Source organism: Euphorbia lathyris, chromosome 10 (genome assembly GCF_963576675.1).
Source record: "Euphorbia lathyris chromosome 10, ddEupLath1.1, whole genome shotgun sequence".
NCBI lineage: Eukaryota > Viridiplantae > Streptophyta > Magnoliopsida > Malpighiales > Euphorbiaceae > Euphorbia > Euphorbia lathyris.
Window position 1 is genome coordinate 39,191,088 of NC_088919.1, and position 24,094 is coordinate 39,215,181.

General features: G+C 35.6%; 3 protein-coding genes and 2 non-coding genes across 9 annotated transcripts; 3 read left to right on the plus strand and 2 right to left on the minus strand.

Annotated features, from left to right (window-relative positions):
- Positions 1-8,029: 8,029 nt before the first annotated feature.
- LOC136209236 (pseudouridine kinase) lies at positions 8,030-12,818 on the plus strand. Of its 2 annotated transcripts, none has more exons than XM_066000657.1 (9): positions 8,030-8,193; positions 8,302-8,427; positions 8,661-8,763; positions 9,180-9,227; positions 10,134-10,231; positions 10,361-10,475; positions 10,688-10,770; positions 11,290-11,848; positions 12,397-12,818. In XM_066000657.1, the coding sequence occupies exons 1-9, from the start codon at positions 8,077-8,079 to the stop codon at positions 12,453-12,455; spliced, it is 1,308 nt and encodes a 435-aa protein (XP_065856729.1). In that variant the 5' UTR covers positions 8,030-8,076; the 3' UTR covers positions 12,456-12,818. The 2 variants fall into 2 exon arrangements, with proteins under 2 accessions (XP_065856729.1, XP_065856730.1); XM_066000658.1 differs by having other exon boundaries at positions 12,400-12,818.
- A 62-nt stretch (positions 12,819-12,880) lies between these two features.
- Positions 12,881-12,954, plus strand: TRNAV-AAC (transfer RNA valine (anticodon AAC)). Its single transcript has one exon. It is a non-coding gene; the product is annotated as a tRNA-Val (tRNA).
- A 341-nt stretch (positions 12,955-13,295) lies between these two features.
- Positions 13,296-13,369, minus strand: TRNAV-AAC (transfer RNA valine (anticodon AAC)). The gene has a single exon. It is a non-coding gene; the product is annotated as a tRNA-Val (tRNA).
- Positions 13,370-13,451: 82 nt separating this feature from the next.
- Positions 13,452-16,661, plus strand: LOC136209238 (HVA22-like protein k). The gene is made up of 8 exons (XM_066000659.1): positions 13,452-13,553; positions 13,707-13,765; positions 14,141-14,238; positions 14,696-14,747; positions 15,625-15,688; positions 15,809-15,904; positions 16,133-16,205; positions 16,361-16,661. The coding sequence occupies exons 1-8, from the start codon at positions 13,536-13,538 to the stop codon at positions 16,468-16,470; spliced, it is 570 nt and encodes a 189-aa protein (XP_065856731.1). The 5' UTR covers positions 13,452-13,535; the 3' UTR covers positions 16,471-16,661.
- A 585-nt stretch (positions 16,662-17,246) lies between these two features.
- LOC136209107 (cytoplasmic tRNA 2-thiolation protein 2) lies at positions 17,247-23,138 on the minus strand. 4 transcript variants are annotated; one of them, XR_010677399.1, is made up of 9 exons: positions 22,786-23,138; positions 20,946-21,315; positions 20,340-20,688; positions 20,162-20,248; positions 19,157-19,278; positions 18,947-19,025; positions 18,015-18,412; positions 17,701-17,830; positions 17,247-17,584 (listed from the first exon to the last, which is right to left on the minus strand). XR_010677399.1 is itself a non-coding variant. In XM_066000486.1 (8 exons), exons 2-8 carry the CDS (start codon positions 21,242-21,244, stop codon positions 17,782-17,784), a joined length of 1,383 nt encoding a protein of 460 aa, XP_065856558.1. In that variant the 5' UTR covers positions 21,245-21,315; positions 22,786-23,138; the 3' UTR covers positions 17,247-17,781. The 4 variants fall into 4 exon arrangements, 1 of the variants encoding a protein (XP_065856558.1); XR_010677398.1 differs by having other exon boundaries at positions 17,247-17,590; XR_010677397.1 differs by having other exon boundaries at positions 17,247-17,616.
- Positions 23,139-24,094: the final 956 nt, after the last annotated feature.

Here is a 24,094-nt window from a genome sequence, read left to right on the forward strand (position 1 = left end):
CATCACAAGACTCCAAAATGCCTCGATGAGAATGGACTGACACTGCCGGTGCGACCTTAAGCAAGAAGAACTCCTCCTAACCTGTAAAATCTGTTGGCAAGGGGTGAGCTGCCTACTCAATAATCATATTACGCATATATGTATACAAAAGTAATGTAAAGAACACAGATCAAAATATATCATCAGTACCAAGTTAGAATTATCAATAGAAAGATATTCACTTGTTTCACTTATTATAGTAATACTTATTTTAGTAAGTAAGGCCTTGCTATACTTAGACAATATATTTAAAATGGTCCTTGGGCCCAATCTGTATTACGGCTCACTAAATTCAGAATACAATCATCTGTACGGAGGAGTTACACTCAACTCACGTTCTCATATATCTCAACACATGTGCTTCCGGCTCACAATATTCGGATAGCACTCTCAACTTGGACCATTTCACATATCCATCTAAGCAAGCTTATATTCATTTATAATCTAACCATTATCCAGTTCCAGTATGTGCACAAGGCTCAACATGCCGTATTTACTCATAACACTGCAACATACCCAATCATATCACTTTCTTATCAATCATGACGTATCACAAACACTCAAACATTATCCACATCATTCACATCAGATTCAACCACATCTCACACTCAACAAGTCACAAGGCACAATACATTCATACACATATATAAGCAATATGCTTACCGTCGCACTTGGTTCGATCTATTCAACACGATCGGGTGTGCGTTCAGTTGCACCTTGCCCTCCTAATGTCATATAACATTTATACAATTATCCTTAACATAAACTTAATAAAAATATAAACTAATGAATGCTATATGATTTACAAGACACTAACTCCACAAAGTTCATGCAATCTAATCCTTTTGTCTTAGATCATCACATGACCTACTTGCACACATTCTGCCATAAATTACTCTATATTAATCCAAATGCCCTGATTCTTGAACCTACTGAAACTAGACATATATGGGTATAACATATCCAAAATTCATGTGAATATCACTTCTACACAATATATGGCATGCAAAATGATTCTGTCCTATTTCCTGCCAAGAAACAGACTATCCAGATTTGCATCTACCATAATTCACTCAACCTAGCTCACACTAAACACAATGGATTGCCAAATCCTTTTACATACATATACTTCAAGTAGTTAGGAACACGTTTGTATAAAGAAACTTTCTCAAATTATGACTCTAAGGTCCTCAAAATGCTACATCAACATGGCTGCCTCACATGACATTCAATTTCGAGGCAGTCATGTTCCATCTAGGTTTTCTTCATCTATATATGGAATTAAAGTCCCATATTTTACAGAGGGTTTCATAACACATATAGGAACATATGTTATTCTTTATGTATCTTCAAATTCGAACAATATCAATATGAAAAACAGGCTCCAAAATGACTGAAAGCAGTACCCTAGATTTCTGTTTAGGGCACTTGATACATATCTTTCATTTGGACAGCCTAAAACCAATGAAAACAACACCAAAACTCAACAAGCTCAATCACAACTCATCCACAACAAATCCTATGATCATACCTAGGTTTTTTTCAGAATCTCCAACTCATAGAAAACAAGCTAAAACAGCATACTAACCTTCAACTTGTGTCTATCACCTAGTATGCTTCCTAACTTGACTTGTTTGGCTTGAAAATGGAAGAAATTGGAAGAGTTTTGTTTGGAGGATGTTAGGGTATATCAAAGGAAGGTTTGCTGAAGTTTTGATCGAAATTGTGGCTGGAATAAATAAAGAATGAGTTGTGCACATCATTTGGCAAATGAAGAGGTGTATTTTGTCTTAATATTGGGGTGACACCTCGTGCTTGCTCACAAACCTCAAATTCAGCCCTCCTAAAGTGTAACTTAATCAATTTAGGACATATGAATTCATTCATTCATTCATTTAAGTCCTAACTCAATTAACCAATCGTTACATCTTAACGATACACTAATCGTCTACTAATCGCACGGTAATCGCATTATGCATATGAAACTTCTAATGACAATGCGATGAATCTAAAATGTATGTATTCAATCATAAAAACATATATGAATGTGGAAAGATGTATATGTTAGGGTTTTGGGGATGTTACAGATGGTGTCCGAGTCTCCCCCTAATGACTCGCTTCATGCCATGTGCATGATGATGTTTGGGGTGAGTCAGGCTGAGCTTCTGTTGCCGACCCGACATTTATGGGGTGGTGGAGGTGTATTTGTTGGGCACAGGGGCTTCTCGCTGAGGGTAGGGATGACGCTACTCGGGCCACAGCGTGGATGTGGCTGATGCTTGGATCCACTCTGTTTGTTGACAAGAGTGGAGAGAGGATTAGGCCGGCCCATCTTGCTGAGGTTTACAGCGGTGTCAGCGGGGCAGCTGGACTATCATGGGGGTCTGCTACACTAGCCATGTTGTACCGACAGCTGGGGATAGCGAGCAGAGGAGATTGTTCAGGTATATGCGGATGTTTGACCCTACTGCAGGAATGGATATATGAGTTTTTTCCGGTTTTCCGGCCGCATAGAGGAGCTCACTTGATCCCAGCTGACCATGCCCGTGCACTGAGATGGGAGGTCGGGGTACCAGGCAAGACGACCACCCGACTAGATACCATACGCGGGCAGCTGGACCGTATGACGGCGGCAGAGGTATTTTAATAAATTTTAGAATTAATTTGAGTATTATTTATAGTATATTATTATTTTTTATTGAGTATTACTTTTTTTAGGTTACGTGGTTGCCTTATGGTCCTGTCGCCGATGATGATCGGATTCGAGTGTCCTACGCCGGTTGGATACGGTGTAGAGACATCGTCGAGCCGTATATGCTCGATCGAGCGCTGCGACAGGTCGGATATACTCAGCCTATCCCAGCTGAGCGTATTAGACCTGATAAAGCAGTACGACCATGGAAGTCGTTATCGTACAGGCTCACGCATTCCTTAGTCACAGTTGAGGACACCTGGCGGGGATTTCCATCGGCTCGGGGCATTGATCAGAGGAGATGTCGACCAGTTGGATACGATCCCACTGCCTGTGATCCTGCTTATATGGATTGGTATAGGCGATATTCGCATCCTCATCTCCTTCATGCACCACAGACTGGACCGGTACAGCATGCTCGCGCCAACAGCGAATTTGTAAGTTTATTATTATTTAATATTATTATTTAGTATTAGTTTATATGTGTTTAATTTTTAATATTTATTTGTTATTTTTTTTATTTTTTTTTGCAGTGGGTTAGCTGGTTGTGGCGTGTCACCCAACTAGCGGCTACCCACCGATCTGACGAGGATGTTCCACGCATTAAGAGGGAGATGGATGAGTTTATGGATGCGTGGCGTCGGGCGAGCTGATTTTTTGTTGTAGACATTCATACATTTAAACACTTTTTGTTGTAGATATTAAATTTACTCTTTTACGTTTATAAATGTTTATTTTAATTTTTATGTTTTTAAATTTTATTTGTTAAGTATATTTATGTAGTTACGGGCTTAACAGACTATTTACGGGTTTAACGGCCTATTTACGGGATACAGAAGCTATTTTTTTTTGCTCTCTCGATACACGGGCGTGTGAACATCACGCCTCACCGTGTGGTCGGACGTGATAGCCCCACGCCTCACCGTGTGGTCGGACATGATAGTCCCACGTCCTACCACACGGTGTGGCGTGGGGCTATCACGCCCGACCACACGGTGAGGCGTGATGTTCACACGCCCCACCATGAGGTGAGGCGTGATGTCCATACGCCCGTGTATCGAGAGAGCAAAAAAAAATAGCTTTTTCCACCCCAAAACCCATGAAAGGGTAATTTCGTCCTTTCATGGGGTAGGGGTGGGAAATTGGGGTTGGGTTTAACAACACCCTTTTTGTATTAAGTTATTACAGAATAAGCAAGTTTGGGGAGTTGGTGAGACACTTGCAAAGTTCAGGGAACTAATCTACTTTTATGGACAAGTTTAGGGAGCTGATGATACGACATAAGCAAGTTTAGGGAGCTGGTGAGACACTTGCAAAGTTCAGGGAGTAAATCTATTATTTTGGACAACTTTAGGTAGCTGGTGATGTATCGGGCTTTAATTGAATTGAGAAGGATATTGTTGATGATGATATGAGAATGAATTATGATACATGTATATGATAATTAGATGATATGAAATGTTAAAAGTTATAAGTTTGGAGGCTTACCTAATACTTAGTATATTCAATGGTATGTTCAATAGTTGCCCGTTGAATTGAGAAATATGATAATTATGAACACATTGACACCGGATATTTGTTACGATATGGTGTTAAGGTATCAGATATTTGTTGCAATAGACTATCTAAACTCAGGGACGTCTTAAATATTTTTAGGGCTACTCAATGAAAAAATCGGAGGTAAAATTTTTAATTTTTCAAATTTGACCGATAACGATCTCAAAATGAAAATTTTCAAAAATGAAAAGATATTTTAAGCAATTTTAATTCTTCAAATTTTTAGATTTGAGATCATTTATGTGGTGTTTTTTTATGAAAGATAAAGTTAATATTTAGAGAGAGAAAACCCAAAAATGATGATTTTGAAAAATAAAAAATATTTTTCCATAGTAAAAATGATACTAAACAACTTTAATTTTTAAAAAATTTCATTTTGAGATTATTATCCGCCAAATTATCAAAATGAAAATTTTAACAACTATAGATCGATCTGAAAAGAAAATGTAAAACCACATGCTTTTATTTGAAATTAATTCTAAAACTGATTTGATTAGATATCATATAACAATAATAATAATTAAAAAACAATTGGGTCCATCATTAACAAAATAAGATAAATGTCTTAAAAGACCCATTTTCTATAAAGAAATATTGGGCCAATTTTCAGACCAATTGGGTTTTGAGGAAACCATGAAATTACATGGGGAAAATTACGCTCTTTTTACAGCTTCTAAACATTAATAACAAAAAGATTTCATATCAGCTTCAAATATTATTAACATTTTGATTCGGTTTTGGATATGTTCTTCCGACTATTCAGTCTAGTTCAGTTCTCTCGGATCTATACTCAGCCCTAATCAAAACTATTTAATAGTCTTCCTCAAAAAAAAAAAAACTATTTAATAGTCAACATATAAAAAAAACATTTGTTAGGTGTAGCTATAACTAGCATATTTATGGATAATTTTTAAGGGGAGATTAACTGTTGATAAGAACAAAACTTATAAAGACCGACCATAATAATACATAAAAAAAAAAATTAGGGACTAAAACTCTCCGTAAACTATTTATTTCCTCGTTAACGGTTCATCCTTTACTTTTTTATTTTTTCTCCTTACCTTACGAAGTGTATGTACCAACGCGTCATATGAAGTCTATAAGCAACATATATAGATGCATCATTCTTTTAAGAATTCAACTCATATATTGGTTAAAAAGGATAAAATGATTTTTGCATGCATCCTACAATTTATAAAAGCATTGCTTCCCTAAGAGGGACAAAGATTCATTTTCTCCCAATCTTTTTGTCTCTCTAGCCTATCTTTTTATAGTCTTCACACATTAGTAACTCACTTTACCATCATAGTTTATTGAGGGAAGTCATCCCCAACACAGATTCAAACCGAAATAGTCTTTTACCTCACGTGCATTACAATTTAATACAGTGAGTGTAGATTAAAAACACTAAAACCATCAGAAATGTATTACTTTCTCCTTAAAAATGGATGATAGAAATAAAATACTACAACGAGAACAGACACTCTCTCAAATCCCACTGTCATTCTAACACACACAAAAAAAAACAAATTATGAACAAACCAAACTCACAATCATATGCCACAAGTTGATATCACTCTTGATGGACATAATACAAAAATTGTGGTGAATTCAAATGATTAAAACAGTCCTTCTTGATTCCCTTCCAAATTATAGGAATCCTATGATAAAAAAAAGTTTATATTTGACTTTGACTTTCCATTATGCATAGTTGTATTAGGAAAGTGTATTTTTGATATATATTTTATTGGCTCTGTTTGTTAAAGAGCGTTTTGAGATAAAAAAAAGAGCGGTTTTGACCAATTTTAGAGGTTTAACCACTGAAACCGCTGATTGGAGTGTTTGGTGGAGAGAGGTTTGGGAGAGAGTTTTGGGATGAAAACGCTAATTTAGAAAAAGCTCTTAAAATGAGCTTTTTCAATTAGCGTTTTGGAATATTAAAATTAATGAACTTCTTTAACCCTAATAGATAGACTCCCTCTTCTCCTGCGCCAAAATTAATGCCCTTATTCGTCTTTTTGCACAAACCGCTATTATCAATCAGCTAATTTTTACCAAACAGGTCTACACAAACAGCTAGTCAAATCAGCTAATGTAATCAGCTAACAGCTAACAGCTAATGTAACCAGGTAACAGGTAACAGCTAACAGCTAATTCCCAAACAGGGCCATTATGACCTAATACATAAATAACATTTGAACTTGTCCAAATGTTGCAACTGTCATCTCAAACTTTCAATTGTAACAATTTACCTCTTAAATTTGTCCAATTGTAAAACATAACTCCTCAAACTTGTCAAATTGTAAAACAAAACCCCAAATTGCTGACATAGACTGCAATTGAAGAAACACGTGAAATACAAAAGCTGCAACGCTTATGGAGTATGATAATCAGATCTTTGGCGTGATACGAATTCGGGAAAAAAAATTCCTAACTTGGGATTATATTTTACAATTGGACAAGTATAAGAGGTAAGTTGTTACAGTTGAAAGTTGGAGGGGTAGTTGCAATATGCGGACAAGTTTAGTTATTTGTGTATTAGGCCTTTTACTATTGATTTTCATATTTTCTAAAAGGCTTAATACATACCCAGACCCCTAAAGTTATCCGTTTTGTTCATTTAACCCCCTCACCTCACGGGACAACCCTTTAACCCCCTAAACTCCAAAAAAAATGCTACTTTTAACCCCATATCGTCCGATGTGGCATTGACCTAGTCAACGTTTGTGTCTCAAACACAAGAGGCGCGTGGGACGATTTTGTTCTTGCCTCCAACGGTAAAAAAAAATGTATACCCAGCCCCCTAAAGTTGTCCGTTTTGTTCATTTAACCCCCCCACCTCATGCGACAACCCTTTAACCCCCTAAACTCCAAAAAAAACTCCTAGTTCCAACTCAAGTACGGGCATTGGAGATAAAGAAGATTTAATTGGTGTCTTCCTAATTTTTAATTGGTGCTTTTTTTGGTCTCAATCCACGTTGGAATTGTAAAAAATGCTTTAACTTTGTATGAATTATGACCACGGTGTATATAGATACAGTGGAAGGCAATACAAAGGAAGAGTTAAAATCTGATTTGACATGAAGTATAGAATACAGTGGAGGAGAAGTGATGACTAAATGATATTTATAGCAAATTTTCAATATTAAGAACTTTCAAAAGAAGAAAGTAGGAAAGAAAAGAGCAAATCAAGTTTATTTCATCATATTAAAAAAAGGTAGCCATTGCACAATATAATACATACAAGAAAGGTAGCCATTAAACAAGATAATGCATACACAAGATAAGAACAGCAGCAAACAAGAAAGGTAGCCGTTACACAATATAATACATACAAGAAAGGTAGTCGTTGCTCGCCGAGCACATATGCTCTTGCTCGCCGAACAGAAGTCCTAATTCGCTTGGTCGATGCCCTGAGTGCCTGATGAAGTGGGAAAATCGATTTCCCCAAGGTGCTCGCCGAGCACACCCATTCTTGCTCGCCGAGCATGTGAGGGAATATCCCGTTACACACGTGTCACGCGCATGATACATACGGACAACATTATATCTCGGCAGTCTAAAATATGGGGTTAAAAGTAGTATTTTTTTGGAGTTTAGGAGGTTAAAGGGTTGTCCCGTGAGGTGAGGAGTTAAATGAATAAAATGAACAACTTTAAGGGGCTGGGTATGCATCAGGGCTTTCTAAAATTATGAAATTGTATCTTTAAAAACTTTTCATTCATTTTCTCCAACGGCGCATTGACTTATTTTCTTTTTCTTTCTCCTATGGCTGAATTTATACCCAAATGGTGATATCAAGGGAAAATTGCGAAGTGAGTATGGAAGACAGTGTGCAAAGGAGATTGGATTGTCTTTCTCGTCACTTTTCGTTGCCACTTGAAGTCAATTCTGATCTTTACCCGGTTCGAATATCTCTTTCCATTCCTTTTCTATTTCTGGAATGCTATTGCTCCATATATGCTCGAGTGCTGTACATTTTTTCCCTAATTTCTTTTTTTGCTTGCGAGAAGGGTGTAGTAAAAGGAGGCCAAGGAAAACATGAGGAGGCAGACCCAGTAGTTATAGGAGGCATGGTATTGGATATTCATGCCACTCCTTCAATCCCTACAAATCCTAGAACTACCTCTCCTGGCAAGGTCTCTACATATTCTCTTAACACCCTTTCTTCTTTTATAATTGATTGTTGAATCTAAATTTGTCTCTACTAAAGCTTGTGATTCTAGTGAAACTGCCGTTAAGGTTGCATCAATCTGTAGAACGATTTGATTCTTTTAGCATTCTACTGCAGTAGTGCTTACTTCTTGTGTTTTCTTATGCTGCATTCAAATGTAGAAAGACAATGTTTTATAATGTGATTATCTGTTTTCAGGTCAAATATGAACTTGGAGGTGTAGCTAGGAACATTGCTGAGTGCATGTCTAAGCTTGGAACTAATCCTTACATGATAAGTTCCTTAGGCACTGATATGGCTGGTAATTTCCTTTCCTTTTTCCCCCTTTTTCGAGAATAAGATCAGTGTTAGTCTTCTTTTTTTCCCCATGGTTGCACATTATCTAATCACATCACATCACACCAACATCTTTTTTCTTTTTTAATCTGAATAGATTGTTAGTAGCTGCTAGGAATTCCATTATTTGGAAGTGGAGTCACTTTTGTTTCTAATTAGCTGTGAACTTAATGCTTGTGTTTAAAAATGAAATAGTCTGTATATTTCGTTTGGGTTATAGAAATGATTTACTTACCTCCATATTCCTTTTAAGTGAGTAAGTTTAACTTCTCATCCTTCTAAGAACCACTGTTGAGTTTACTGCTACCTTAGCATATCAGAATTAGATAGCAGATGCAACTTCTTTTGGAACTGAGAAGTTCTTTTTCCTACATATAACAGGAAACTTGCTTTTGGAGTACTGGCATTCTTCTGGGCTATCCACAGAAGGTGAATTTCTACATTATGACCAAAAATTACTTGTAGGGACTATACTTGCTCGTAGCACTTGATTTTGTTTTGTGTTTGTAATGTATGCTTCCTAATTGTTCATATTTTACTTCTAAAACTAACTTGGCTTGCCACTTTATGAGGCTGTAATTGTTTTTTAATGCTCGGTCGAGGAAAGGTTCTAGGATGGCATGTTCTGATGGTCATTAAAGCCCTAACAGGCCAAATGGATCTATTAAACCTTTGATAGATGTTGCTCCTAGGATATAGTTTCTACAACATATCAAATCATGCCAGATTGAGGAATGACCAAATCTGCCCAAGATGTAGTGTCCGGTTCATCATGATGTGGATGGTTCCTGGAGGACGAGGAAGTGAAACTCTTGAAAGGATGTTTAAAATTAGAACAATTATTTTATCTCTTTCTCTGTTCTTTATCATCTTTTCCTTGAGGGTTGACTTCCAAGAGGATTCAGTAAGGTCCGGAAGAGAGTGGGATCATCTTGGTTAATTGATCATATTTAGACTATATAAAATTAGTTGATTTCCTATTTCATTGAAATAGGAATTTATTGGATTTGGTTTATACAATTGGTGTTACCCCCACCTTGTTTGTTGAGGACTATTTATGGGATCAAACTTTATTATTGTTATTGTTATTGTTATTGTTATTGATTTTCTTATATAGGGAAAGTCCCCATCTCTGAAGTTGATAACTTGTGCTATCTTCTTGTTTCCTGTTTTGAGAGAGACCTGTCTTTCTATTGTTATCAACATCGACTAAAATTTTGAATTTTGGCCCCTCTAGCTTATATAAGGGAAAAATGAATCTTCAAAAGTTTTTATCATTTTTTTTGTTCTTATTCCCTCGCAATCAAATAGAACGTGATAATTATTTGTGTTTAGGCATTAAAAAACACCATGATATCAGAACTCCTGTCATAACCAACGTATTTGACACCCATGGAGAGGTGCTAGCTGGTGTTGCAGATGTGGAAGCAGTTGTAAGTTAATATTGAAAAAATTATGCTTACACTTACACACTTCATTTGATTGAAATTTTGTGGGTCTCGAGAATAATACCATTTTTAGGAATCAGGATGCTAATATTTTATATGATGACTTTGTCCCAGGAAAAATTCCTAACACCTCAGTGGATTCTGCAATTTGAGCGCAATATTTCTTCTGCTTCAGTATTGTTGGTTGACGCAAATCTTAGTCTTCATGCTCTAGAAGCTTCTTGTCAAGGTACTTGCAACATATCTTTTTATCGCTTGCTCTCATGTGTGTGCATGTTTCGCTATAGTGTATTCAGATTTTTGAACTTGATGCTAGTCACAATCTCTCCCTCCAGCCTTTTTCACCTCTTGTCATCTCAACCCTTTTCTTTCTCTCTCTCTCTCTCTCTCTCTCTCTCTCTCTGTGTTCTTTTTGGTAATTATCTTCCGCTTTTTACTCAGTTGCAAGAAAATACAACATCCCAGTTTGGTTTGAGCCTGTTTCAGTTGCAAAATCCGCTAGAATTGCTTCAATTGTCAACAATGTGAGTGTTCTTTTCCTCACACGCCTCAGAACCAATTATTAAGGAAACGAAGAGTGCTCTTTTTAAGATGGTTATTTTGTTTTACTTGTTCGGATATTAATGTTATGTGTGTGTGTATATATATTCATTTGAATTAAGTCTTAATATCATCATGTCAACTTGTCAAGTATGTCAGAAATTAGAGAGGAAATTACAGCTTTGTAATTTTATTATAATATTCTTTTATTGTTACTTGATAATTATGATGTATCAGAATTAAGCATGTGCAACATTTCTGTCTTCAGTTTACATGGTAATAAAATATGTGACTTAGCAAAATCATATCGATCTTTATCTTACATCATATTGTCCTCTTAATTCGTTTTGCAATGGTGGAATTGTCTTTTCTTTTAGTATATTATTTCTGTTTGATGCTCAAACTGATATTTAATACTTTCCATCAGAATAATTAGTTAGATGAACTGGAAAATAGCTTTGTTCATCCATTTTGTATCCCATCTGATGTTGAGATTGCTATAGGTAACTTTCGTTTCACCCAATGAAGATGAGCTTATTGCTATGGCAAATGCTTTGTCTGGAGCAACTATATTTCATCCAATCAAAAGGAAAGGCGACAAACATTGTTCAACAGAGTCTTTATTTGAAATTTTAAAACCTGCCATCTTGGTTTTGCTAGAGAAAGGTATTGAGACAGTTGTTGCAACTCTTGGTGCGGACGGGGTGTTTTTATGCTCTAAAGAGCCAAGCATTACAAGAATGAGTCTGGAAAGAGCAAAAAGACGCGGATTTAGTGGACAGTTATATGATACCATAGCATCAAGCTGTCCTTCAAGTAATTTATCCAGTGGTGTATGGATAAAGGGGAGTTCTCATATTTTTGCTGTACATTTCCCTGCCGTTCCTGCATCAGTGGTGAGGCTTACAGGAGCTGGTGACTGCTTGGTTGGTGGAACGCTTGCTTCTCTTTGTTCAGGCTTAGATATTATGCAGAGTGTGGCTGTTGGAATTGCAGTAGCCAAAAGTGCTGTTGAGGCGGAGACCAATGTGCCTTCAGCATTTAGTTTGTCGTCGATTACAGGTCTGCTCACGAAATGAATATTCTCCTCACTGCTTTCATAACGTAACTCAAAACAAATTGAAGAAATACTATATGTACAGTATATGACTTTCTCAATTAAAGGAAAAGATTAGGACAGATGAAACAATTACAAACAAGAAAATAAGAAAGAAAGAACCTCTGGTTCGCTCTCTACTCATCGATTAGAGCCTCGCTAGGTAAAAGAGCCTGACAAACAGAATTCTCCCTCCCTTTTCCTTCTCATAATGCACCTAGAGATACTAACTAAACTCTCTCTCTCTCCTGTAACTAATTTATACCACGCTCCAAACCCTGTGTCCCTCTAATTCCCAAATTAATCTTCATTCCCATTAGCATATTCTCTACCAGTCAAGTCTGAAAATGGTGGATATGCATGTGATGATCGTAGGCGAATACTAATACGAACACAACTAATATGAATATATATACAATTTAGTGTTTAATTCACATGTGACCTGAATCTTTACAGTTTCAGAAAGATTTTCAGGTCCTTGTTTTATATAATGCTTGTTGATTGTTTTGTGCAGAAGACGCAAGGCTGGTATATTCCTCTTCCAAATTGTTGGTCAATCAATCAAGGCTTTAATTCAATCTGTCATTTCGCCGACACAGGAGCTACTAATGAACCAGTTTGGGAAAGCAATCAACAACGGTAGAGATAGAATTATTGCTTTATTATGACTTTGTTATGTTAATGAGCAATGAAATCCATTGATATGTCCTCATCAAGTGAAAGCTATAAATTAGATGGGGGACTTTCCTCAACGCTTTCATTTTTAGAAATTTTTATTTTCATGGATTTTGGAGGAATTCCTCATGAAATCCATTATTTGGAAGAAATTATCCAACAATTTTCTTTAGAAAATGGAGTTTTGTTGAAGAAATTGTAAATTATGGGAGAATTATAATTGAATTCAAATAATGGTGCTAATCAATATATTGTGGTATAAAGGTTTTCTTATATTAAATAAATGATATATACTCGTTAGTAATTTATCTTTAAATAAGCATGGTTTCGTGGTGTAGTTGGTTATCACGTCAGTCTAACACACTGAAGGTCCCCGGTTCGAGCCCGGGCGAAGCCAATTATTTTATTTTGTGAAGGGTTTTTTTTTAGGCTTAAACATAATCTTTGGAATTTCATTTTTTCAGGTATACATATTCCAGTTACCTTTTATTTATTTTTCAAAAAAAAAAGTTACCTTTTATTTATTCTTTTAGCATTAGGTCTAAATTTTACCCAAAGAAAAGCATTAGGTCTAAATTTTACCCCCCAAAAAAAAGCATTAGGTCTAATTAATCAATTGGAGGTTTGTATATATATATATTAAATAACTGCCTGCGGAAAAGAGAACCAAAACCAAAAACGTGGAATATTGAATAACTGACCGCCAAAAAGAGAACCAAAACCCAAAAATAGAAAAAATGGCTTCGCCCAGGCTCGAACTGGGGACCTTCAGTGTGTTAGACTGATGTGATAACCAACTACACCACGAAACCATGCTTGTCAGATGAGATATTACGAAATATTTATAGTATCTACTCTATATAAAAAAAACCGTTATTCCGCGATTTATTTATTTTTTTTTTGAAATGTTATTCCGCGATTTATTAGTTCGCAGCATTTTACAGTTCTTCCTCCTTGCAGAAATAGATTTTGGCTTTCATGGCTTTTCCAGGCGAGGTGAGCGCGCTTAAAAATTTTCCACAATTCTCAAGTTTCATCTTTCTTTTGCTATTATTATTTTTAGATTTTTTTATCTCTTCGTATTTCGTTAAACTATAATTTGGTTTTGATGTGCAATTGTTTCGTATGGCGCTTCTGTTCTGTATATAGGTTGGGTTGCAAATGCTTCTTTACCCGCTTAATTCTAATGTCGTCGTCCGTACAGCATGGTAGGCTCTGATCCTTTTCTTCTTTCAATTTCTTTTTTCTCTTTTTAGGGGTTGGTTACTATTACAAGGGTTTGGAATTTGGATTCAAAGAGCGGAATTTGTTCCACTTATTGTTTTTTTATTTGACTATAAATGTTATATGATTGTGCATCTTCTTATTTCTTTTGGAGTAGTTGGTTGTCCAAAAACCTTCATGGTGTGAGATTGTCTTTTAAGACTGGTGGAGAAATTAGTGTTGGCAATAATCTGAATCTATATGATTAAAACACACACTCCATTTCATATGGTGACTCCAGGGCAGGAAACCTCGAAGTTATATAATGTTGTATCTTATATGTTCATGGTCTGCATAGCTAATTTACATATCCTGTCCAGCTGTACTGTGGGAATCATTGTACCTGTTTATTCGACATTCAAGGCCATTGAGACGAAAGATGAAGCTGAACAACGAAGATGGCTTCTTTATTGGGCAGGTTAGAGTTTATCTTTTTCTACTTGCAAATTGCAATTGAATCACTGCTGGAATGATTTTGAATTTTCAATTCATCTTTGAAGTTAATATTTCTATCTCTTCTTTAATCTGCCAACTTGTCTGCAAAAAAAAAATATGTTATTTTTATAATCAATGCTGATGGAATAAATTCTTTTGTGCAATTATGTTGCGCATCCCATATTGTGTTTTGAGCTACTCAACTGAGCTGCGGTTTAATCACAATTAGTATTTGACAAGTTGTAAAAGATTTGAAGGCTTAAGAATGGTTCTACATTCAGAGTTTTTGAAGTTCTTATTATGTGTTTTGATGTCTCTTTTTGTTGGAGGGAATGATGGGGGGAAAGGTGGTATGCCAGATGCCCTCTATATAAATAAATGGTGTTAATTGTGTTTCTACCGGCCTTGTACACTTCATAATGAGCTCATTTCATTTGCAGTTTATGGAACTTTCAGTGTTGCAGAAGTCTTTGCAGATAAAACTCTTTCATGGTATGTTGTAGGCCTACTACTCTTTTCTTATAATTGAGATGAATTTCTCCTATCCCTTAGCCAACAGATCTAGTGATTAATCTCGCATCATTTTCAATTGTGAAAAATTGTCTGCGTGTGCAGTTATGCCATCTGTTGTTCTGAATTGTGGTGCTTATATTCTATTGTCTGAATATTGTTTACTAAATTATGAAATCTCATTTAAGTGTTTTAGCCCTAGTTTATTTTTACTTTGATATCTGTAATTTTTAGATGTACTAAAGAAGGTTGAGAGGTAAAAGAAAGATCCATTTTTGCTATTTTGCTGTTACTAAATTTTGCAACATTGTCTTTGATGAAATGGAAGATGTTCAAGAAAACAAAATATTTAGACAGCTTGTTGATAATTTATAGGCAGGAAGGGGCAAACTAGGAGAGTTTAGATCTTTATACTGGGTAAGGTGACTGTCTCTAAAGAATAGTAATTAATTGGGTGTGCTTTCTCTCTTGTAATCCCTATTGATTAATTGGATCAGGTGCTCCTTCTACACCAAATTGTTTTTAAAACTGCATGTGACCATCTTCTAAACCTCCTTTCCTGTTTCTAAAACCACCTCCTTTTTACCAGATTGGACTTGCCGCCATGGTTTTCTTGCATGCTTCTTAAATTCCATGGAATTCTGTGGCTGAGATGGTTGAATTTCTTATTTTTTGGGTCATGGTTTATTTTTGCCAGTGCAATGAGAAAATTGAAGCACCAGAGTCGTTTGACAATCTATTACTGTTACTAGTTGTCTTCCTTTTCTGTGTGAAACAGTTCTGTTTATAATTCCCTATTCTGTTGGGGTGTTCACGGTGAAATTAGCTCTAAAGAAGCTTAATTTCTTTGTTTCATTAGGCTTCCTTTATACTATCATGTGAAGTTAGCATTTCTTGTTTGGCTACAACTTCCGTCACTCAATGTAAGCTTTTCCTTTCTGGATTTGTTTCTTTTTTCTTTTGTTTGTCCTTATGCATTGAGTTTTCAAGGATTCTCATGACAGAGGCTGAATTGCATTTGATGACTGCTAACTGTATAACAGGGAACCAGGCAGTTGTATATGAACAAACTTCGCCCATTCTTATTGAGACATCAAGCAAGATTTGATCAAATCCTGGAGCTTCTGAACTTTGAAGCGGTAAATATTGTCTAATCATTGCATTACATGTTATGACCAATTGCTGTTCATGGTAATTGGGGATGCGACAACAAGGCATGCAACTGGGGATGCAAAGGTTTCGGCTTGAAGAGATGCGACATGTTTTCCAATGTTTGAAAATTTATAACTAGTTACATGGATATATGTCGCATTAGATTTTGGAGTTCAAATTATAATTCAGGTAGTATCATGACTTGTTGAATGCAGGAGAAATTTGTTAGTTCACATCAAGCGGAATTCAGATTTGCAAAGGCAATTTTTCTAAAAGTTCTGGCCTCAGGTATGAATTTGGAACTACCAGCTTTGTTTACATATTCACTGCATTAAATTGCTACTTCCTGCATCCAAACTAAATATCACCTATTCACATGACATGTTAAGATCTATTTCTGCACATTTCTTCTTCCGCAACTTATATTCTTTTTTTCTGTGCAGTGCACAATATGGCTCAGGATCTTATTCACCCAGGGCAAAGACAACCAAATGGTAGCTTTCAGGGGCCAGCAAGACGAATTCGAGATTCGCAATCTGATGAAGAAGACTGAGGCCTTCATACTAATGAGCATAATGTAGGATATTTCAGTTATCAGAGATGTATTTTATGTGTATAGTTCATCCTTCCGTTTTGATCAAGTCCGAGCTGTAAATTTTTAGGTGTACTTGTTAGTTTGATTTATTGCAATGTAATGTAATGAAATAAGAAAATTCATAATGAATGTGTTGTATTGATTTTTAACAGCTAAACCTCTTTATTTTTAAACAAGAAAATGATTACTTTCTGTAACATCAAGAAGTGAAATGTATGTCTATTATTGAGAGAGAGTATAATTTATTGCAGTGTTCTAATATAAGATGTTGGTTATAATATATTATTAACTGTTAATAACAATCATAATAGAAGTAGAAGTTTATAACATTTGCATAATCAGGAAGAAACAAATAATAATGAATTACCATTGGAAAAAACAATATTAGGAAAATATTTTATTTCCGCACTTTTTCCTCAATTTCTCTGTGCAAATAAGCCAGGGTGAGGATGGGAGCTGCTTACCCATTCATGTTTAGAAATGCTCATCCCATAAAATGAGAAAAATATAAAATCCCGAAAAAGAGGCAGACTACTGTCATACCCCTTACTGAATTCCTTTTCGTCACTTCACAGAGAACTATGACATTCAGACCCTGCTCAGGTCTGCCCGGGAGAACTAAAGCAACCTCCATCTATATTCTATTAACGACCACTTCATCCCATTACGTGAGTATCCTTATTCTCCATTTCACTTCTAAATAATATTTTCCGTATCATATAATTAGTCAAAAATAATCTTAACATACTTGATATGGAAAAAAATACAATCATAATTTATAAGTAATACATCAATCTACCAATATAAAAAAAATAGTCCAAATATAAAAATGCACATTTTAAAAATCCGTAAAAATACATGAGCTGAGGATCCCCGTGGGTGGGATGGGGGAGAGGACCCATCTCTGGCGAACCCCCATCGAAAACGGATAATCCCCGCTCCGTTTGCCATCCTACCCTATGGGTGTTGCAATAACTTCACTTTCACCACTGAAATAATATTTTGGGCATTCATCTTTCACTTGATCATGTTGTGTGAAAAGATGTAGGACTTGTTAGATTTTATCATCGATCTGCAACTAAATAAGGCTTGTCACATCAATACCTATATTAAAAAAAAAAAAATTTGTGACCACTAATTAAGTGGTTTTAGGTAGAACAAAAATATCCAGCAAGCCAGAGCAGTCACCTTCACGAGGAGCCAATTCCAAATAATGAGTGATGCCAGAGAAAAAGAAAAAATAAATTCCTGAAATAATGCCATATGAATTCAAGTTTCGTCTTCAGAGTCCGAAAGCAGGCAATCCTGAATTTGATCCCTGCAAGATCGAAGTATCGGAAATGTATAACATGTCCATTCTCTGGTTACGAAACTAAACAACATTAAACAACATGTTTTGCTGCTCATGGGTTTAGAAATTCCAACGGAGGTATCAACTGATCCAAGCTACCCCCACAATGAAGCAGATAACCAAGTATTATTGATCAATCAAAATTTCTCACCTCAACAAACTCGAATTGCCAGACTCGCCTTGCTTTGCCCGAGTGATCAATTGTTGGGGCAAACATGAATAAAAGTGCTCCACCAAAGAAGGATCCTTGGGAAGTATCTGAAAGCGACAGCTTGAACAACAGGCAGTAGGAAAACTTGAACTTGAACTTTGGTGACTCCTGACACTGCTCAAGCTTAATAATTCAGAATTGTCAAGAGGGCTATTGCAGAGAGGACAGAATGACTCCGAGGAAATAGCTTCTGTAGGCTTGATATTGTATCTCTTTTGGCGCCTCCGAGTAGCTAAAGGGACATTGCAATCATTGATTTCAGGGATCCTATTGAAATGAAAGGGACTAAGCTTTCCAGCTGTTCTTACAATTGTGCACTCTCGAGATGGATTTTCTTCCTGCAATGACTTGCCAATTAATGTTACTTTTCCAAAAATAGTATAATATTGCAAAAGAGAATTGTCAAGCAAGAGTTTATTTTCCCTTTGAAAACAGTAAACTGAAGAACAAAAGTTCCCATTCTCGTTTTGAGCTTGTGCAAGAAAGCAGGCAGAATCTGCTCGGAATTTAATAAGACGAAAATCCCCAAGCAAAATGCACATTGAAGCCTATCAATAACAAGATTTTTCTTTTGAGATAAGCAACCAAACAACTTGAAAGCTTAAGCTGATAGGTAGGGCTCAAAAATAGCTTTCATATATTATCTCTAACACACTCCCACATGCAAATGCCGCTTGGACTTAAAACGTGTACATCCTACCATGTCTTGAAAATCCATTAATAAATGTAGTATTAAAAAGTTTTGAACCCTCGACCACTTGATCTAAGAGGCTCTCTGATACCATGTCAAGCAATCAATCAACCTAAAAGCTAAAGCTGATAGATAAAGCGCAAAAATAGCTTTCATATATTATCTCTGACAATGTCGATACCTGCAATAGAGTCACAAATGAAGACACTAAACCATTGATACTGGAGAGAGGGTTATCAATTAACTGCACAGTCTTTAGACTGCCCTGCCAAGATACAATCACTACTATCAATTAGCAATAAATAATATATTTATAAAATGCATTATATGTATGCATACCAAACTAGAAAAACGCTCAATAAGAAGATAACCAAGAGTATGAAACTCTAACCCATTAAGACGGCAAAACAAGTTCAGCTCTTGTGCAGTGCAGTCACGGAGTGGAAGCACCACTGGGATCTGCCACCTGGCATCAACATACTGTATATCTGCTGACAAAGAGTATCCTTGACCCTGTTATAAAAAAAAGTTAGCATGAAAATAAATTTCTTTACTGGCTAAGATCTGTCTATCTTAGCATGTTAAAAGATAATATCTCCGAGACTGAATATTTTGTCCATCCAAAAGTTTGTACCACTGAGGAAATTAGCAAGCCTTACATAGTTTTAGGATGGTCAAGCCTACAATGCCAGAATAATCTAATTCTTTACTCCTATTCGGATAAAAATCGAAGAACAAGATGCCATGTAGCTTTTATTTATGTGCAAATTATATGGCACTAAATTATGTCTATGGGAAATTAATTTTAAAAAACAGGAATGAGTTGAGGAAATGAATTTCTTCTCAGATTGTTTCACATAGTTCAAATTTAATTCATTAAATTTTACATACTTTGAAGTAATTAAATTTAAGAGTTTGTTTGTCAATGATTGTGATGAAGAAAAACAAGGACTTAAGAGGAATGGTATTCCTCTACTACTAAAGGACCATTTAGTTGGTTGCCACGCACTCGCATACAATCTGATTGTTTTAAACTCAAATGTGGTTTTGACCAAAAAAAAAAACACCACAGTGCTATTCATAGTTGAGAGTATTGTAATGTTCCACAAATTGGAAATCCTTAGTTCATTTTTCTCTGCATAGCAAGTCTTTAATACTCCAAATACAAATGACCTCAATATAACAAGGTTTAGAGCACTTCCGAGTGCTTCCACAAATAGTTTTTGTATAAAATTGTTTCCATAAAATTAGAGTCATCTCTTGATCTCAATTGTGAATTAAAAACATATAATAAATGTTATTTTGCATAGTTGCTTTGCTTAAACTCACCAGTGAAATGAAATGTTATAGACTGCATCAATCAACAATGTCTTTAAAAGAATAGTGGAAGACAAACCTTCAATGTTGCTGCAAGTACATGGCAAGCAATCCTTGACGTGCATGTTCCTAAAACAAGTCTGTTGTATCCATTTTCAAAAGCAACCTAGATGATTACCATAAAGAATCCAGCATCAGCGGTTTCATACTTCATTTAATATTTCCGGTGAAAAGAAATATGAAAAAATTGGTCAAACCTTTTGCAATGCAAACATTCGCAGATGACACAAAAGATCTTCTTTCCCAGTGGCATCGTTCACATCATTTAGCAACTCAATCAATTTATATTTCCCATCAGTTGAATCTGAATTATACATATTTTCAATTGGAACAATATGTAACTGCTTTGTTGGTGGTGCTAGAGTTGACACATCCAATTTCATCTCTCTAACTGCATTATTAACTTTCTCAGAAGGAACATGGTAGACTGCACTTTCGTCAATAAATGCCACTCCAACACCAAACACTGGCAACGACCTATCTTTACTGGCATCAAAATTCTTCTGCGATCTATGTTGCATTTCATGTACAAACTGCAAAACAACCCTGAAAAAACATTGCAACTGTCAAAGAACTGAACATGAAGACCACCCATCAAAAAAATCCCTCTAAAAGAAAAATTCCAACAAGAATTTCCAATAAAACAAGCAGCCTCTACTTCTCCGCACAATTCAATGACCTTTGGAGTATCATAATGATTGCAGCAGAATCAGCAAATAAGGCAAAAGCACGAGCACAAGTGAGAATCAAAATAAACACAATCAAATAGATATACACATAGGATGATAGGAAGGGAGAGAAACCTGGAAGCAGGGCCGCCAGAGAAAGCAACAAGGACATTATCGGAAGGAGTAATCATGGCATGAGAAGTAACTGCAAGCCTGAACTTGCCATATAGATTATTCCTAAAGCAGTCGGGACAGAAACGCACATCATCAGCACCACCAACAGAGTCACTAGAAATGGGCTGATTAACCTTGCATTTGATGCACAAATTCTGGTGTTTATTGATAGTAGAATTAGTTGGATGTAGCAAGAGTTGAGGTTGTTCGTCTTCGATTTTGTAACAATTGGACTGGCAGCTTGAGGAATTGCATGCCATGGTCAACAGCCTACTGTACAACCTTCTTTACGAGGATGTTATCTTAACAAGGTAAGGCAGTGGCAGAACTCCTGTAGATAGAAAAAATATATTTTTAACAAATAAACAATAAAAAAATATAAAATTTATCATAAATTGTTAGTAAATAATATTTCTTTGTCCATAGTGGTAAGGGCTCGTGGATTGCTGCCTGGGAAATGATAAAAAAAATTTCAAGCGCAGAAACTCCCGGACCACCTATTACCGATACTAAGTAGCAGTCAAAAACTATATACATGCTTTCTTTAAGTTGTTCTGCCATCTAAATTAGCATTTCAGACACAAATTACAGGCTCTATTCTATTCACAGACCTATCTAATAGAGCTTTGATCAGGAGCAAAACTACAATTCCTTTCAGCAACATCCATGGATTCCTATTCATCCAAAAGCACTATTAAATCTAGTATGTGCAACCTCCTTTCAATAAGCATCTCTATAGGTTCTCTATATTACAGAAATAACGTATGTATAAGACCACTTGCTTTTAGTCATCTACCAAATTCTCTTCACAAGTTAAACTGTGAAACCGACAAGCAAAGGAAAAAGATGCAGCCCAACTTGAAGTCATAACCTAAAGGATAGTAAATTAAAGAGAATTAAGATATTAGAGACAGAAAAGAAAAGATTGACATACGGAAAAAATGGCGGTGGAGAAATGCGTGGTGGTTAGGGATGGCAACGGGTAGGGTACCCGCGGGTAGTGCCCTTCCCATACCCTTACCCGTTTATCTAGGAACTACCCGTACCCGTCCCATTACCCTAATGGGTATCATTTGTACATCCCATACCCGTCCCATTTACTTCGCGGGTACCCGCGGGTACACTTACCCGTTAAGAAATAAACATAAAAAGATTAATAATAGAAAAGAATTGAAATAGAAATAGAAATGTCATAGTCAAATGGGGTTGTAAAGATGTGGTGAAGTTTTTTGATCGATTAGATTAGATAGCAGCTATATATATAATAGATGTATGTAGCTTCTTTAAAGCATCCTACAGACTAAGGACCACTTTCTTCACTCAATTTGCATAGAGATTTTGCTCAGCAACAACTACTGCTTCAACTCATATCATACATATATATGCCTTCATTTTATGGTTTGCAGCTTTCCAATATGCTAATCTGTCAATTAATTAAACCAGTACTCTTTTAAAATACAATTAATTAACTTAATTAACTTGTTTTAATCAAGACTTGTGATCCCAAAAAGTATTTGTACCATATCAAGGCTTTTCCTCATTATTAAGTGGCACATATTGCTAATAATATATTCAAAATTATCCAGAAATCTTTACCTATCAGATCATTTGCATCTCAGACAACTTGGACTATCAGATTTTCACGCCTAGGTCTATATGCTACACTAGTCATACAATTTTACTTATTGGATAAACTGTTTTATCTAATGAACTTGAAAATATCCATATACCCATAATTTTTTTGAACCCAACTCGAGACTAGGCATGGCAATGTAAATCCATTAAAGTTTTTGGTGCGTACCTATCACGGTGAGTCGAAGCAAGTAACAACGAAGGGCCTCCGACGACGAGATGATGGCGGCACGATGATGGTTGACGGCGCCGGCAGTGAGAAAACCAATGGAGAAGTGGAAGAGAGGCGGTGAGGGAGAAGAGCAATGGAGGAGGCGGGCGGAAGAAGTTTGAGAGATTGAGGAGAGAAGAGAAGAGAACAAACGAAACGATATGGTGGCTGTATTTTTAGGGTTCTGATCTGATTTATTTTATATAATTAATAACGAAAATGGCGGCGCTCCCTAGTGGTGGTGCTCGGTGGCGGCGCTCCTCCTCTGCTCTCTCTCTCTCGTTTCTGTTCTTTTGAAGAAAATGGCGTGAGCTCCAATATGATTCCCATTTTTTTTTTTAATATTTGGCAGCGGCAACGACGCCGTTTTCCCTCTCAATTTTTTTGGGATAAAACATTTTATCTCAACGTTTTGAATGAATGGCAGATTTGGGGGTAATTACATACGTGATGTACAACTTTTATCTGTTTTCATACTTTGGTGTACAATCAAAAAAATTTCACACTAAAGTGTACAACCTTCTGCAGTGGCGGAACCAGGACCCCGAATGACCCGGGGCTCAAACGTATCAATAAAAAAAATTCAAAGTTCAGCCCGTTAGGGCTGGGCAAAATTTTTTTAGCCTTCAACGCATTAAAATTGTAAAAATGTTACTATCAAACACAGGACCTCTCAAATAAAAGCAAGCATCCTTAACCATCTCATCTACCTTTAAACATTGACATAATAATACATAAAGTCAATATAATTCGGGTAAATAATTATAAAGTCCCTGTGTTTTTACCTAATACACTACTTAGTCCTTGTGTTTTTAGAAATAATTATATAGTCCTCCAGTTTTTGTTTTTGTTAACTCCTTAGTCCTTATGCTTGAGTCAATGGTCAAACTATGCTAAATAAATTTTAAAATATCAAAATTACCCTTTACTTTATGTTTTAATGATAAAACATCTATTTTTATATTTTATATTTTTTTCTCATTTTTACTACATAAACACAATCTCTCCAATATAAAGTAACTGATTTATTAATTTTAATTTAATAACGTAAAATTTGTTGACTAAAAAAATGAATGAAAAATATTTCAAAAATTATTAAAATTTTTACAATTTTAATAAATTTTACCAATGAAGAAAAATATATGATTTTTAAAAAATTTATAATAATATTTAATGTTAGTTTAAAGATATTATATTAAAAAATAAAGAAAAAAATAATTACAATTTAAGAAAATTAATAATATATTTTTTCAAATGTAATTAATTT